We start from the raw sequence: 16464 nt of genomic DNA on the forward strand, positions 1-16464 counted from the left end.
ATTTATTTTTTAATTTTTTTTTTTTTAACGTTTATTTATTTTTCAGACAGAGAGAGACAGAGCATGAACGGGGGAGGGGCAGAGAGAGAGGGAAACACAGAATCGGAAGCAGGCTCCAGGCTCTGAGCCGTCAGCCCAGAGCCCGACACGGGGCTCGAACCCGCGGACCCGCGGACCGCAAGATCGTGACCTGAGCCGAAGTCGGACGCTTAACCGACTAAGCCACCCAGGCGCCCCTGTTGCATTTATTCTGAAATACAAATGTGGCTCTGTGCTGACAGCTCAGAGCCTGGAGCCTGCTTCAGATTCTGTGTCTCCCTCTCTCTCTCCCTCTGCCCCTCCCTGCTTGTGCTTTATCTCACTCTCAAAAATAAACATTATTATTTTTTTTAATTTAAAAATAAATAGGGGTGCCTGGGTGGCTCAGTGAGTTAAGTGGCCGACTTCGGCTCAGGTCATGATCTCACGGTCTGTGAGTTCGAGCCCCGCGTCGGGCTCTGTGCTGACAGCTCAGAGCCTGGAGCCCGTTTCAGATTCTGTGTCTCCCTCTCTCTGACCCTCCCCCGTTCATGCTCTGTCTCTCTCTGTCTCAAAAATGAATAAACGTTAATAAATAAATAAATAAATAGATAGATAAATAAATAAATAATGAGAGGAAAATAAGAAACTTCAGTTTGCACAGAATTTCAGTTAGAAAAGAAACGGAATGGGATCATTCATAGCATAATAATTTTAATATAAATTTAATTAAAGGAAAATAAATTGTGGAATCACGTTGAAAACAAGATCGTGTATTACCTCAAATAGACATCTCATGCTTGCAGCATCTGAGTACTTTATCACCAGTTGAAAGTTTAATTTCTTTTTGATAAAAATTGAAAAACAACCTTGGGGAAAAGGCCCACCATGAAGAAAAAAACGGTATATCTGTCTGCTTAGGCTATTTCTTCACCAAATGCTCAGGATTTCAAACCCAATAGGACACAGACAACGAATAAGGCAGGATTACAAGTTGAAATTTAATTATCTTTTTAGACATTGAAACAATAGGAAAGAGTGTTTTCTTGTTTAAAAATAAATTATATTTCATTATTTTGAAGTATTATTTCTATATGGAGTATTTGAAAATTTTTTGTTTGTACTGTGAAAAAAGAGACAACAGGCCCAAAATGGAGTCATTCATGCTAAGCACCTGTCATGAAACCAAAACTTAATACCTAATCTGACTGCAGTTTTGATCTCCCCAAGAATACAATCTTAACTGGTCAGTCAAGAATGTTCTGGTCAACCCTAATAAGGCAATCCACCTGATGGCCCATTTTCATGCCCTAAAGAAAGGTGACCTTGCCCCAAATAATCTTTTTATTGTTTCTGATTTCCTTCTGTCACCCCATCTGCCTTTAAAAAACCTTTCCTTCTCTGTAGCTCATTGGAGCTCTTTTTTTACTTGCTTGGTGGGATGCTACCCAGTTCACGAATCATTGAATAATGCCAATTATATCTTTAAATTTCCTCAGTCGAATTTTGTTTTTTAATAGTATAGAAAGGAAACAAATTTGCATTCCGCTAAAAAAAAAAAAAAGATAGGCACTATTATCCATATGCATTTGCTTCAAATCTTTGTTTAAATGCACAGATTTGTTTTTGTTGTTCAGACAGCGTCTCTTTGGCAAATGCCACTAAAGTTGGAGTTACAGTCTTCAGAATACACCTGATTTCTTGTTGTGACAGCACAGCTTGTGTGATCCGTTGGTCCAATCATGAGAAAACTAGGAGATAAAGCATAGACATTAGAGCATTTCTCTTAAAATAACGGTCCCATTTCTTTTTTTTTCTTTTTTTAAAATTTTTTATTTTTAAAATTTTTTTAACGTTTATTTTTGAGACAGAGAGAGATAGAACATGAACAGGGAAGGGTCAGAGAGAGAGGGAGACACAGAATCTGTCAACACAGAGCCCGACGCGGGGCTCGAACCCACGAACTGCGAGATCATGACCTGAGCTGAAGTCGGACACTTAGCCGGCTGAGCCACCCAGGCGCCCCTGTGGTCCCATTTCTTAACGTTTCCTCCAACCCAACTTGTATAGGCAGCCGAGATGGAATGTTCCAGAGGTTTTAGAATGGACCCTTCTTTTGTGGTCAATGGTTGCATTTGGGCACTCTTGATTTGCATACCCTCCACACCCTCTCTTTTGGGATGTCTCTCTTACCAGAGGAACATTACCATAGAACCTCAAGCCCAAAGATTACAAGCATCCCTGTCTCTTCCTACCCCCTCACCTTTTCAAATTGCATGTACCAGCAAATTCTGGTATTCTACATCGAGATTGGTCCTTATACCCATTCACTCCCAGCCTAGGCTGCGATTGCCTCTCCCTTGTCTCTGGTCACAGCCTTCCTACTGAACTTCAGTTTCAGTTTTGCTTCCCATCTATTCCTTCTCCACACAGCAAAATAATTTTCTATAAAAGGTAATTAGACGTTAAAATGTAAGTTTTGGGTAATGACTGCAAGGTGATAGATATCTTATACCAATGGGAGTTACAAAACAGTAACCCGCGGGGGAAATGGCTTTTAAGTTAAAGTAAAACCTGTTTAGATGACTTAAATTCTTCCTTACCTTCAATAGTATGATGAGGAACATATGTGAAGAGAATATTTTTGGAGAAAACTATTTCCTTACCTATACTTTCTAGTTGCGATCACAGCTTTGAGATTAGGACCTGAGCCGAAATCAAGTCGGACACTTCACCAGTGTCCAACCGAGCCACCCAGGCACCTCTAAATAAAAGCTTTATATAATGCTCCAATAATATGTTGGTTTCCAAAAAAAAAAAAAAAGTCTAGGTATTCCTTACCAATTTTTGTCTTAAGATCGCTAGCAAAGCAGGGCCCAAGAATAAATACTGCTTCATACTTGAGTTTTATGTTCAGGAAAGATGATACTCTGTGGAGAATGGAAGAGTCTAGGAGTACATAAATAGTAGACCAAAATGGACTATCGCTCCATGGCCTTTGCTTCAAACTTGCCACAAGCCGGGTGCTCTAGTGATGTGTAAAGAAAACAGGGGCGCACAAGAGAAAGCGTAAATATGTGTGAGAGTTTTAAAGCACCCTTACATGCATTACCTTATATTGGTCACACAAGAACATTGTGAGGGAAGCTTTGCTATTCTTTTCATACAGATGAAGAAATTGACGTCAACCAATTGGGAGAACACGCAGGGAGCAAGCTTTCAAATTCACACTTTCTCACTTCTGAGACATTTGTATACATTCTGGATGCTTTTATTTATAGGGGCATTTGATCTGCGCATTTACTATATACAATAAAAATTATTTTAAATGAGATTTAACTTGGCTTAAAAGTTATAAAGTCGTTATTATCTCCTGACCATGAAAATTTCCAGACGCCATCGTGAGCACTTGCTAGCCCTGTTTCTCATTAGTGCATGTTAAAAGAAAAAAAAGGGGAAGCAAAAAGAAAGAGAAAAAGGCCTGAAAAAGAGAGATAGGAAAGGAAAAGGGGAGGGGGGAAGAAGAGAGGAAAGGAGGAAGAAATATAAAAAGACTGGAAAGTATGGAAGCTTATTAAAAATACTTTGGGGCACCCGGGTGGCTCAGTTTGTTGAGCACCTGACTTTGGCTCAGGTCAAGATCTCACAGCCCATGGGTTCAAGTCCTGCATCAGGCTCTGTGCTAACAGCTCCGTGCCTGAAACCTGCTTGGGATTCTGTGTCTCCCTCTCTCTGCTCCTTACCTGCTTGTGCTCTGTGTCTCTCTCTTTCTCTCAAAAATAAATAAACATTTTAAAAAATTAAAAAAAAAAAAACACCTTTGTAGGGGCGCCTGGGTGGCTCAGTCTATTGAGCCTCCAACTATTAATATCGGCTCAGATCATGATCTCAGGGTTCGTGGGATCGAGCCCGGGTCAGGCTCTGCACTGAGCTCAGAGCCTGCTTGGGATTATTTCTCTCCCCCTCTCTCTGCCCCTCCCCCCTCGAAATAAATAAGTAAACATTTTTTAAAAATACTTTGAAAAATACTATCCTATAGGGGAGTCTGTGTGGCTCGGTTGAGTGTTTGACTCTTGATTTTGGTTCAGGTCATGATCCCACGTTCATTGGATGGAGCCCCATGTTGGGGTCCTTGCTGAGTGGAGCCTGCTTAAAATTCTTTCCCTTTTTCCTTCCCAACGGCCCCCCCACCCCCACCCCACGCTCCGGCATGCTCTCTCAAAAACAAAAACAAAAACATAAAAAAACCTGTCTATAAATAAGGCAACATGACTGCCACCATTCTTTCCCCCCAAATAATTACTTACTTGTTTTCTTCCACAAAAAGGTGTTTATTTATCCACATCCATTGTTTTCCTGGGGATGCAATATGTAGTCCAATCCAAGCAGGATCTCCAGGTTTTAAACTCTTCTGTATGAACTCCTATCAAGGACATGGTGTATTCATTTATAAATTTATTCAAAAATATTCCAATGCCCTCTATAGACTAAGGCACTGTGCCAGGCACTGATGGAATGGTAAATAATCATTTATTTCACAAATGATAGGGTTTTTTTAAAAATAAACAATAGTAATTATATCATGGCTACCGAACGTTCAAAAGCAATGATTCTAAACCACCCACACTTCTTATAACTGCACCTAGAAAGTCTTCCTTGGGTACTTAGATCCTGTTTTCGATTCCTCACCAGCTCTTTCAAACTTTGGATCACCGGTAAATGTGCCTGTAGGTATGCACAATCATGTTGACTCTCATTCCAAGTTTTGGAAGGCATTGAAAACCTGTAGCATTTCCCTTGGTTCAGCAGCCAGTCTTTTGGGCACCCATGATTATTTCCTGAAGGAAAATGTAGAGAAAAAATTAGACTCCACCCTGAATAAAGTGTGAATAGTATCCTGTATGATTCAAAGGCAGCTCTATTAACAGAACGAGAATGAGATTGATTCATTAATATGTCTATTTCTGGAATGGGGGCAGGTTACTGGGTGAGGAGTTGGGGAGAAAGAAGCATGCGAATTCTGACCCCCACAACTAGAGGACACCAATATGTAACATTTTGCTTATTCATAACTAACAGAAGTGAGAGCCTGTTGTTTAAATCTCCCTACTGTCTGGTCTATTTCCTTTTTCTTGAGGTCGTCTTCACAGCCTGGATTTCATTTCTATGAGATTACTTACCATTGACATTACTTACATGATTGCATTGGATAGTTTGATCCTCTGTTCAATTGCATTTCCACCTCAAAAGTAAAGCCTTTAACCAGTCATAATTTCTGCTTCCTATGGCCTAGTCATTTGTGAACGTCTCATTCCTTGTCTTTTACCTGCCTGGAAGGTTGTTGAAGTGACTGTCTTTGACTTTCCTATCATCTAACCCTTCTTAAAAACTTTCTTAATATTTATTTTCGAGAGATGGATAGAGACAGAGCACCAGTGGGGGAGGGGCCAGAGAGGGAGACAAAGAATCAGAAGCAGGCTCCAGGCTCTGAACTGTCAGCACAGAACCTGACACAGGGCTCAAACTCACAGACATCGAGATCATGACTTGAGCTGAAGTTGGCCACTTAACCAACTGAGTCACCCTCGTATAACCCTTTTGATTTAATGGCTGATTTAATTGTTGATTGGTGATGACTGAATTAAATGCCCATATGTTAAAGCATGTCATATTTTTCATTGCTAATATTTTAGTCAGTGATAGATAAGCCTAAATCTTTGTAAAAAAATTATTGTAGGAAATTGAATGTATATTGTCCAGCTAAAATGGAAAATAAAAGTAACATCAGGAAATACTACTTAAAGAAAACTATCCAGGAATAGTTTTCTATATATAAAACTTTACATATATTCTTAACTCATTAATACATTCTGTACCAGGGCAAGTATTGCCAATCCTGAATAATTACAGTTTTGCCAGAATATTTGAAGACTCAGGATAACTGGAGTCTCACTCAGTTCTACCAGTACATAGTTGTGTGTTAAAAAGTATAAAATGACCTCAAGTATCCTTTCCAATTTATGATTTGAAAGGGGCTATCTATTCATTATTATTATTGAGAAAGAGGCATTAGGACTAAGTAATTGCATTACGTGGCGATTGACAGTGGTCAATAAAGTACAGCTGTAGAACTACGAAGATACTCTAAAAATGCTCCAAATGATCAGTGTCAATGTTGAAATATCAAAAAAAAATGATGCAAAATGTGGATATTAATTGTCGAAAAGAGTTCTTACAGTTAATTCAGATTCAAGTGCCATCTTTTAAAACAAGAAGAGGGGCACCTGGGTGGCTCAGGCGGTTAAGCGGCCGACTTCAGCTCAGGTCATGATCTCACGATCCGTGAGCTCGAGCCCCGCGTCCGGCTCTGTGCTGACAGCTCAGAGCCTACAGCCTGTTTCAGATTCCGTGTCTCCCTCTCTCTGACCCTCCCTGTTCATGCTCTGTCTCTTTCTGTCTCAAAAATAAATAAACATTTAAAAATGATAACAATAAAAAAAATAAAACAAGAAGAAATATCCTAGGGATCAAGATGGAGTAAAACATTTAGTGAGCAACACTTTGTATCAATTCCTGTATCAGATGCTTTACATAATAATAACAGCAGACACATAGAGTCACTATAGTGGACCAGGCAGGTTTCTAAGCACCTAACATACTTAGTTTTTAAAACTACTTGATAAGACAGAGGAACATGTTAAATGGACACGAACATATGAATAAATACCATGGCCATATGAACAGAAAAATCCAGAATATGAGAAATGATACATAACCACAATCCGTTTTTTTTTTCTAACAAATAAATGACAAAGAAACTATGAAAGGGAGGTAAAGAGGACCTACAGATTAAGTGGCTGAAGAGACATTTTAATCAAATGCCAATTATGGTCTTTGTTCTGAGTCTGATTCTAACTAATCACATGAAAGAAAAAAAGACATTTAATTTAAAAAAAAATTTTTTTTTTTAAAAAAACCACGAACCACGAGACCATGACCTGAGCCGAAATCAAGAGTCTGATGCTTCACCAACTGAGCCACCCAGGCGCCCCAAGGGAAAAAAAAAAAAAAAAAAAAAGACAATTTAATGATGATTGGATCATAGATGATCTTAAGAAGATATCGATGATTTTGTCTTAGGAATTAATGGCAGACAGAAGTCAAACGTTCTTAGGGAAATTTTAAAATCTCCCCCAATTCCTAGCATACCTGCTGTATGAAATTCACTTTCTTTGGGTGTGAGTCAACTCTCTGAATATGATCAGATATCACTCCCATGATTAAGTTATATCGTAGGATAAGATGAAAGAGTCTTGAAGACTAGAGAAGGATCCCCAATCAGTTGATTTTGAGTAAATGAAGAGATTATCCCATGTGGGCCTGGTTTTTTTGGGGTGTGTGTGTGTGTGTGTGTGTGTGTGTGTATGTTTATTTTTTTTAGAGAGAGGGAGAGGCCATCTCAAGTAGGCTCAGCAACAGAGCCCAACGTGGGGCTTGATCTCACAATGCTGAGATCATGACTGGAGTGGAAATCCAGAGTTGAGTGCTCAACCCACTGGGCCACCCAGGCACCCCCCACCCTACATGGACCTGATTTCACCAGGTACCAGAGCTCAAGAAGGGGACTGGGCCTTTTCTAAAGAGAAAGGTAATTTCGATTTTCTTCGAAGCATTACGCTTTCACGTCTTGAGGGCAGGTGCAACAGTGACACGATGCACGGAAACGCAGGGGCCCTTTTGGAGACTAGAGCAGCCCTGGGTGACAGGCAGCGAGAGAGCCGTGATCTCAGTCCTACAATTCCAAGTAACTGAATTGTCGCAACAACCACGTGAGTCCACAAGAGGAACCTCAGCTCCGGAAAGGTGTGTGATCTCATCAGCACCTAAACTGTATCCCGTGAGACTCGGAACAGTAGACTGAGTGGAGCCGTGCCCAGGCTCCCCTGGAATGTGTGAGGTAATTAGTAGCTATTGCCTTAAACTGTTAACCGAGTGTTAATTTGTTACGCATCCAGAGAAAACTAGCACAGGCTGTGTGGCGATATCGCGTTTGCGTTTTGCAAAAGGAGCTGGGAACGGTAAAAATCACGTACTGATATATTTAAGCATTAAGCTGTATGATATCTGACAATCGCTTTTAACGGAACCTGGTCTGGAGAAGTGATGACAGGAGGAGACGTAAATAATATTATGTGCCAGTAAATGTTGATGCTGTTTGAAAGGGAATTATGGAGCTTCATTATAACAAGTCTCTACTTCCACTTTTATTTTCCATCATAAACGAATCTAAGAATATGATAACAGAAAATCGTATGAAATAGCTTTTGTCATCTAATGTGCGGAACAGGCTGGCAAGCTGGAGCCCCAGGGAAGAGACGATATTGCTGTTTGTGTCCAAAAGCAGACTGGAGGTCAAATTCCCTCTTCCTTTGGGGAACCTTCGTATTTTTTCCTCTTAGGGCCTTCAGTGGATTGGATAAGGCCCACGCACATTGTGGATGGTAATCTGCTTTGCCCAAACTCTACTGATTTATATGCTAATCTCATCTAAAAAGTAATTTCACGGTAACACCTACGCTAGTTTTTGATCAAACATCCGGGTACCAGTATGTGGCCGAGATGACACTCAACCATCACATTGGGTTTAACCGACGCTACATATTCTATGGTGTAAGTATTATATCCCCACTTGAAAGTTGAGAAGACTCATGGTTAATTTGCCTGAATTCACGTGACCAGTTGGAATCTCTTCATTCAAGCATAGAGCAGACAAAAAAAGAGAGCATTACCTGCTAGACGGCTGATATTTACTTTCTGGGAGAAATCCTTTTTTTCCTCTGTACTCAGTGCAAAGAAAAAAAATACAATGAGAAACATGCGAAAATGAATAGCCATCTAGGTATGTGAGAATAAAAACAGTAGCACAAAACGAAGACACGCAAATAAAAATTCACTCTCTCTTCTAATCTGCCTCCGTTCCTGTCTTTGCCCGCTTTTAACCATATCTTTAGATGCCAATCACAATTCTAAATATTGTATGCATTCTTAAACCTCGTATCTATTACTCTTTTGTAAATTATTTTCTTCTTATCAATGAATTTTTTAATTAATGCTATTTCTTCTTGGTCCGGACCACCCTCCCCCCTCCCCATCTCCCTTTTACTATATCAAGTCCCTTCAGTATCTTGTAGCATCATTTGTAGATGGTTTTTGTATAGACTGAAATCATTGCTTTCCAGGAACGTAGAACACCTGATAACCTGAAATGGCTTTTTACCACATTCTTGGGCTGGCTTCAGTCTATCTAAAACCAGCATGCACACACACACACCCTCTTTATTTGTTTAAAAATATGCATTGAAAAATTATACTGCTTGATTACTCTTTTTTTAAAGTTAGGTTAAAATAAATTTAGCTCATAACTTTGAAGGCATTGCTACAACAGTGTCCTTTTATGTACATTTAAAACTCCTGGTGCCAATATGTTTCTCTTTGTTTAGGGAGGAAAGCAATTCTTTATGTAAAACTTTAGGGTCATGTCTCTGTCCATGGTGCCCCAAAATATGATGAGGATCTATCTATCTACCTATCTATATCTATCTATCTATCTATCTATCTATCTATCATCTACCTATTTCTATCTATCCATCCATATCTCATCTTCTATCTATCATCTATCTATCTATCATCTACCTATATCTATCTATCCATCCATCTTTCATCTTCCATCTATCTATCATCTATCTATCATCTATCTCTACCCATCCATCTATCATCTATCTATCTATATCTATTTGCATATCCTATTCTGAATTTGGTAGGCTTGCATAAGCTGGAAACTCATAGTTTGGGGTTTTGCTTTTCCTCCCCTGAAAATTTTTTAAATGTATTCTTTTATTATTTCACATCTACTTTCCCCCCTGTTCTCTTCTTCTGGGAATTTGTTAGAGACATTATCTTTTCTAGATGGACAATATTTTGTGTTTTTGTCTCGGATTACTTACAGGTGTTTATATTTATCGATTTTTCTTCTGGATGCTTTTCTGTACCCTCCGGGGTATTTTGTTCGCTATCATGAATTTTTAGATAGAAAGAAGACAGGAAATAGCCAAGCTATGTGGAAATCAACACACTGTGCCCCTCTCCCCTTCCGGTACAAAAATAAGGGGACACATGCTTATTGCACCAACCACCACTCTCGAAGTGACGAGCCCTAAATTGTTCTGGTGATGTATCTCATTGTTTCTTTTTTTTTTAAACCTTATTTATTTTGAGAGAGAGAGAGAAAGAAAGAGAGAGAGAGAGAGAGAGAGAGAGAGAGCATGCCAGCGGGAAGGGCAGAGAGGGAGGGAGAGAGAGTCCTAAGCAGGCTCCACGGTGCCAGCACAGAACCTGATGTGGGGCTCAAACTCACGAACCATGAGATCATGACCTGAGCCAAAATCGAGAGTCGGAGGCTTAACTGACTGAGCCACCCAGGCGCCCCTGTATCTCATTGTTTTACAAGGATTTGTTTTTGTTTTTATTTTGGCATGATATAGTAGCAAATGCTACCGTGTGAGTGGAGTAAGAGGTTGTCAAGACAACAGTCTGAACGAGCATTCCCTAGAAAGTCTTCTACCTACTTATTTCCCTTTAGACTTCTCTTTACACTCTGTACTGTCCTTTCTGAAAAGAGTGCTGCCTGGGTTTTGCCGTGAGGAATAATTTCATCTACACTGAGCTGTGTGCTGTGCCTTCTCTACACTGATTCTCTCCGTTGATTAATCCAATAGCATTATCCTGTCTGCTTCTCATTTCCTTTCCAATTTTCTACCCTTTCCATTCTTTGTGCCTTTATTAATTTATTCTATTTTGATGTCTTTTACTGTTCTAATCCAGAATCTCAGGAGAGGGCAGATGTATGTATGTATGGTCAATACTTTGTTTTGAACTGGAGGCCATGGAAAATATTTTTAAACTGGTAAATTGGAAGCACAAGGGACGCCTGGGTGGCTTGACTGGTTGAGCGTCCACCTTTGGCTCAGGTTATAATCTCACGGTCGGTGAGTTCGAGCCCCGAGTCGGGCTCTGTGCTGACAGCTGGGAGCCCGGAGCCTGTTTCGGATTCTGTGTCTCCCTCTCTCTGCCCCTCCCCCATTCATGCTTGCGCGCTCTCTCTCTCTCTCTCAAAAATAAATAAGCATTTAAAACAATTTTTGTAAAGCGTAAGCACAAATTTAATATCACTAAATATCACTAAAACAATATTACTAGAAACATATATTGTCCCTACTAATATTTCATCAAAGAGTCAAATTCTATTCATCTCTTCTCAATAGCATCGTTTTCTAAAGCAATGATTATTGCACCAATTATATTATCATTTATCTTCTACAGAAAAGATAACTGAGTTACAAGAGGTCAGTGGTAGCCTATATATACCATATTTAGTGTCTAACAAAAGACCATTTGCTCCTGAATTTTAAGGACTTAAAAAAACTGATAATTATTACAGTATGTACAATTTCTTAGAATTGCTGGTTAAAAGACAATAATACTTACGGACTTATAATTACAGACAATAATACTTATGGACGTATGAAAACCAATATTAATAACCTAATATTGACTCTCAAATAGGTGGAGAATCTCATTTTATTAGTTTGATTTCAATATAAATTTGAACACATTTGAAAGATATGATTGGTTGGCAACTTCGCGGCCAAAATGTTGTGCAAAGTACAGAAAAACTAAATTAATTAGAATATTCATTTGGTCTTAGAAATAGCTGATATTTTCCCCCTGCTCTATCAGGAAAAAAAAAAAAAACTAATTTAATCGCGTGATACAAAAATAGACTGTTTATTTTTCGTCTCCCTCAGGGAAGTCGCCTTGGGGCTCACCCATGTTTAGCCCTCTCCTCTCAAAAACCACAAGTTTATGTTTCCATGTCAGCATTACACATAAAACAGAGCCCCTTTTAGCCCTACATTTTTAAGAACGTTTCAAAGAAAAACAGAAAATTGTCGAAATCCATGTATCGGTCTAGTTGCTTCAAAAAGAACAACTATAGATTATGCACATTAAATATCACTTCAGGAAAAAGAAAAAAAAACAGTACAGAGGTACATCTAAAATGGTTTTCAAACAGGTTCTTCGTCTTGTTCAACCATCACATTAATCACATTAGTACATTCAACCATTATCTCTGAAAATAATACCAATGAGCATTTTATAAAAATACATCACTAATTTTTTTATAAAATAAGTTAACTTTTTAGTAACTGCTCTTCATAAGAAAAGATGCCGAATAAATGTTAATTTTATATTTAACTTTCTTAATTTTTTAATTTGAAATAATTTCGAATATGACATATATGGCTGGTCAGTTTAATTTACCAATTTGGGGCTACAATGTGGTGTTGATCTTGATAGTAAGAAGAATTAAAAATCGGGGCACTTGGGTGGCTCAGTCAGTTAAGCGTCCCACTCTTGGCTTTGACTCTGGTCATGATCTCAGGGTTCTTGAGACTGAGCCCCATGGCAGGAGTGCAGGGAGCCTGCTTGGGATTCTCTCTCTCCCTTTGCTCCTCCCTGGCTTGCACACGCGCGCTCTCTCTCTCCCTCTCTCTCTCTCTCTCTCTCTCAAAATAAATAAATAAACTTAAAAAATAAAAAAAAAATAGAAGAATTAAAAATCAACATTTATGTTCTCAAAGTGTAAAAGTTAATGAAAACTCCATACTCACCCCAAAAGTTCAGGCAAATCAGTGTGATCATGATAATAAGGATCCCAGTGCAGCCACATACTAGCAGAAGACAATAATACCGTGGATACAGGGAACATTCTGAAATATTGAGTTTTTTTGGTGAATTTTAGAGTTCATTTGATTATTCACTTTATAAATATTTTCCTGTTTATTTTGATTACAAAAATAATCTATGTTCATTTCAGATATGGCACTAAAATTATGATTAATTGAAAATTTGAAATTAAAAAATATTTATAGTCCAGACACAAACAGATGTTACCGTTATTTAATGTGTTGGATTGTATTGTCATTGTCTTGCTTTGTTAATTATTTGGCAATGTTTTTGATGACTTAAGAATGATTTATTAAATTGTATATATTATGTATTAATATCATACACAATTTATAGGTGGAGTGTTATATATATGTTTATATTGCCTATATATAATATTATATATTATATAATATCAATATATTACATATAGAATAATTAATTCTATATAAAATAATTCTAGATATAATATATATAATGTTATAATGTTATAAATGGAATTGTTTTTATTAATTTTATTGTTGGACTTTTTATTGTCAAGTGTATATATGTTATATGTATTATTTAATTTTTATCACAACATGATTTTTGTCTATTTCTGCCCTATTTTATTTTTTAATTTTTTTAAGTTTCTTTTTATGTAGTATTTATTTTAATGATGCACTGTTAGAAATAAGAGAAGGAAAAAAAAAAAACATGTACTGAAGTTCTATTATGAACCAATCACGGCACTGGTGATATTCATGCTATTTCACTCTTACATATGCTATGTAGTATTTTCCTGGCTTGACTTTTCAGACAAGAATCGGTGTCAGCCTAAAGCATCGTAGATCTTTAATTTACAGGTACTTGTATAGAAATTATGCCATAGTACTCCGCTGGATCAGAGTTGGGAGGAGTGGTCTCTTTACACAGGAGATAACAGGGAGCATCCAAAGACATTAAACAGGGATATTTGTTATTATTGTCCTTCAGTATTATCTATTGTCTTCCACGTCTGAGCACTTTTGAGTAAGTTAGATATATACACTCTTTCCACAAACGAAATCCTTTTACATGCAGATATCATTGGAACAGTATCTCAAACTGGCCATTCTAGCCCATTTGGCATCCGGATGGCCAAAGAGAAAGTTGAATACTCTGATATTCAGATAATTATTCCCAGTTTCATCAGCTTATAAATAAACAAGCACTTAGTTCCATAACCTTGGTTGTACATTTCACAAATAATCTGTCCTCTAAGTCGTAATGAAAAGTGCTATTTCTCAAATCTGGGTAATACGTGTATGTTTTACTTTCATTTTTATGGACTTAGTGCATCTGATTATATGTACTATACACACAGAATGTCCTGTATGCAGTAAAACTTCCGAAATTTATGAAACAATTGTCGGTATTACAGAATAAATCCAGAATACGTTTCTTTTTTTTCCCTTAGCCTATGGGTATTTATTCTACTTAAGCAAAAGTGAAAAGACCTCTACTGAGCTGAAAGTACTCAAAATACATTTCTGCAATTTTATAAGAGACACCAGTCCTAGGCATACAGATCTGCAGTTAACTGGTTCCATATTTGCTAGAAAGGGAAATTTTAAACTCATTCCCAAATATTATAGCTATAAATTAAAACATGATTTTTTTTATACATAAGCCAAAATATAGATGTTGTATAAAGCCAGGTGAACAGAGAGCTGAGTGCATAGCATGGATTGCCCTGGCCCATTCTAGAATCACTCAACCGGGTGCCATTGGCCTATGTGGGGTAATACTAAGAAATCACTCTGAAACCTGTTTTTGCTCCTGCAAGAGCACTATTGTGTTATTTGTATCTGCTTTATGATGGGAAACTTTTCTTTTTGTTTTTAGTACCAAGATTAATCATATGTCTTAAGTATAGGTGTAACTCTGATGCAAGCTGAATAATTAGCAAGGTTTTTCTTATCAAAACAAAGAAGCTTAGAAACAAACTTACGACAAGCATAAACATGCTTATATGACATAGTTTTTACTTGATTGCAGGTCTCATTTATGTTTCCAGCCCTATCCTTCTTTCACTCATAATTTAAATGTATGTTTATTTCATATTTTATGTACTTATACTCAGATTTCATATATTTTTACTCATTTTATTCCAAGAATTATTTATTCCATTGAATTAGAAATTCAAAAAAACCTAGTAGTTTGGTTTAACACCCACATAAGCAATCACAAGATAGATCTGCTTTATTATAAGTGAAAATTATGGATTTAAGAAGACAAAAGATTTTCCTCAAGGTGGTCCACTTAGTCTTTGGGCTTTGGGGTCCAATTTAGTCAATTTGACTCCAATGGTCCTATTTTTCACTACATCAAAGTCAGTTACTGGTGAAGAAGGAAGTATTTGCATCAAAATTGAAACTACGAGAAAGACCCTAAGCCTTCAGATGATGAGAAAAGTATCATGTTTTTGAAAACAAACAAAAAAAAAAACACTTAAATTTGCGAGATGGAAACTGGAATAGTACATAAAGATCTTCAAAAGAAGTCCACATGGCAGAGCTGTGGTTGTGACCAGTAATTCCAAATCCCTGGCCCATGTCATCCCTGCTTGGATCATGGCTATTTCAACACAATCATTATACAAATTCATTTTAGACAGACTGCACTTAGATGTCAATATGTTATTTCTTAAACTTACCTAGAGAACCTGAGACAGATCTGAAAACAAGGATGTGCAAAAGCAAACCTTGACCCAAATATAGCAGCCCTAAGTAGTGAGGGTTAGTTTTATTTTGCCCTTCTCTCATTTCCAATGGACTATCATCCTGCCAATCTTATGGATCTTTTGTGAAGATTAAAAAATACAATACATATACATAAAAATGCTTTTTATGCTGTAGAACACTATAGAACTATCCCCATCATTAGCACTGGATATTTACCTTGCCAATATATCATGTATCTTCATATAGATACCATACCCAAATAGCTTCCAAATACCTTATATTTTGTAAGACATATAATTTCTGTAAAAATACTATTTTTGACCTTTTACCTGAAAGTTATACTTTCCTTTTCTTATGCTATAACATTGGGGGAATTATACATTATTCTATTCGCATTTAGGCCCCATGGTTACAAAAACACTGCCTTTTTATTTTTCAGGCTTTCATGAGTCTAAATAACCTTAGACAGTTTTTAAGTCCAAGAACATAGTTAATTTTAACTCTTTAAAATATTCAAAAATAAGAATCTTCCTAAGAGAATAATTCCATTTTAAGCTGCAGTCTGAATGGGGGGAGACAATCTTCCTACCTTTAGAGCTGGATTTGAAACGATTCTTGGAATCCAGGACCATATAGCCATCTTCATTCTCCATCTCCTAAAATATTTTCATGTGATAATACTCAGAAAATAATATAAAGAAAAGGGAGAATAGCCTTAGCCTTAGCTATTTCTCCTAGACGCAACTGAAAGGAAGTCCAAAAATACTCAAACTTTACTCAGGCATGGCTGTTGAAAACCACACAGGATGTGTTGGTAAAATACAAATGGATAGCCACGTTAATTTCTGGCTAAAGTTCTGTGTCCTCCAGGTAAACGTGGCTATTTTATTTCATTTTTTTTTCAACAGATATTTATCCTACATTTACCATGTACCAGTCACTTGTCTGCAAAGTA

The 16464-nt window shown here is 37.4% G+C and overlaps 1 protein-coding gene across 1 annotated transcript; it reads right to left on the bottom strand.

The window, feature by feature from the left end:
• Positions 1–715: 715 nt before the first annotated feature.
• On the bottom strand, positions 716–16238 carry LOC109259096 (killer cell lectin-like receptor subfamily F member 2). Its single transcript, XM_019436439.2, has 6 exons — positions 16099–16238; positions 12750–12848; positions 8808–8855; positions 4708–4856; positions 4326–4441; positions 716–1769 (listed from the first exon to the last, which is right to left on the bottom strand). Exons 1-6 carry the CDS (start codon positions 16160–16162, stop codon positions 1652–1654), a joined length of 594 nt encoding a protein of 197 aa, XP_019291984.2. The 5' UTR covers positions 16163–16238; the 3' UTR covers positions 716–1651.
• Between the last annotated feature and the right edge of the window lie 226 nt (positions 16239–16464).

Source organism: Panthera pardus, unplaced genomic scaffold (assembly GCF_024362965.1).
Source record: "Panthera pardus isolate Hobbes unplaced genomic scaffold, ASM2436296v1 HiC_scaffold_6, whole genome shotgun sequence".
Classification (NCBI taxonomy): Eukaryota; Metazoa; Chordata; class Mammalia; order Carnivora; family Felidae; genus Panthera; species Panthera pardus.

Excerpts from the sequence above, each read along its gene's own strand:
- LOC109259096 (XM_019436439.2), bottom strand. The coding sequence starts at position 16,162 with ATGGAGAATGAAGATGGCTATATGGTCCTGGATTCCAAGAATCGTTTC. Across the intron at positions 12,849-16,098 it reads TTTCAAATCCAGCTCTAAAG|AATGTTCCCTGTATCCACGG; the intron begins GTAGGAAGATTG and ends TCAATATTTCAG. Across the intron at positions 1,770-4,325 it reads CTTTTTGTGGAAGAAAACAA|TTTTCTCATGATTGGACCAA; the intron begins GTAAGTAATTAT and ends TTTATCTCCTAG.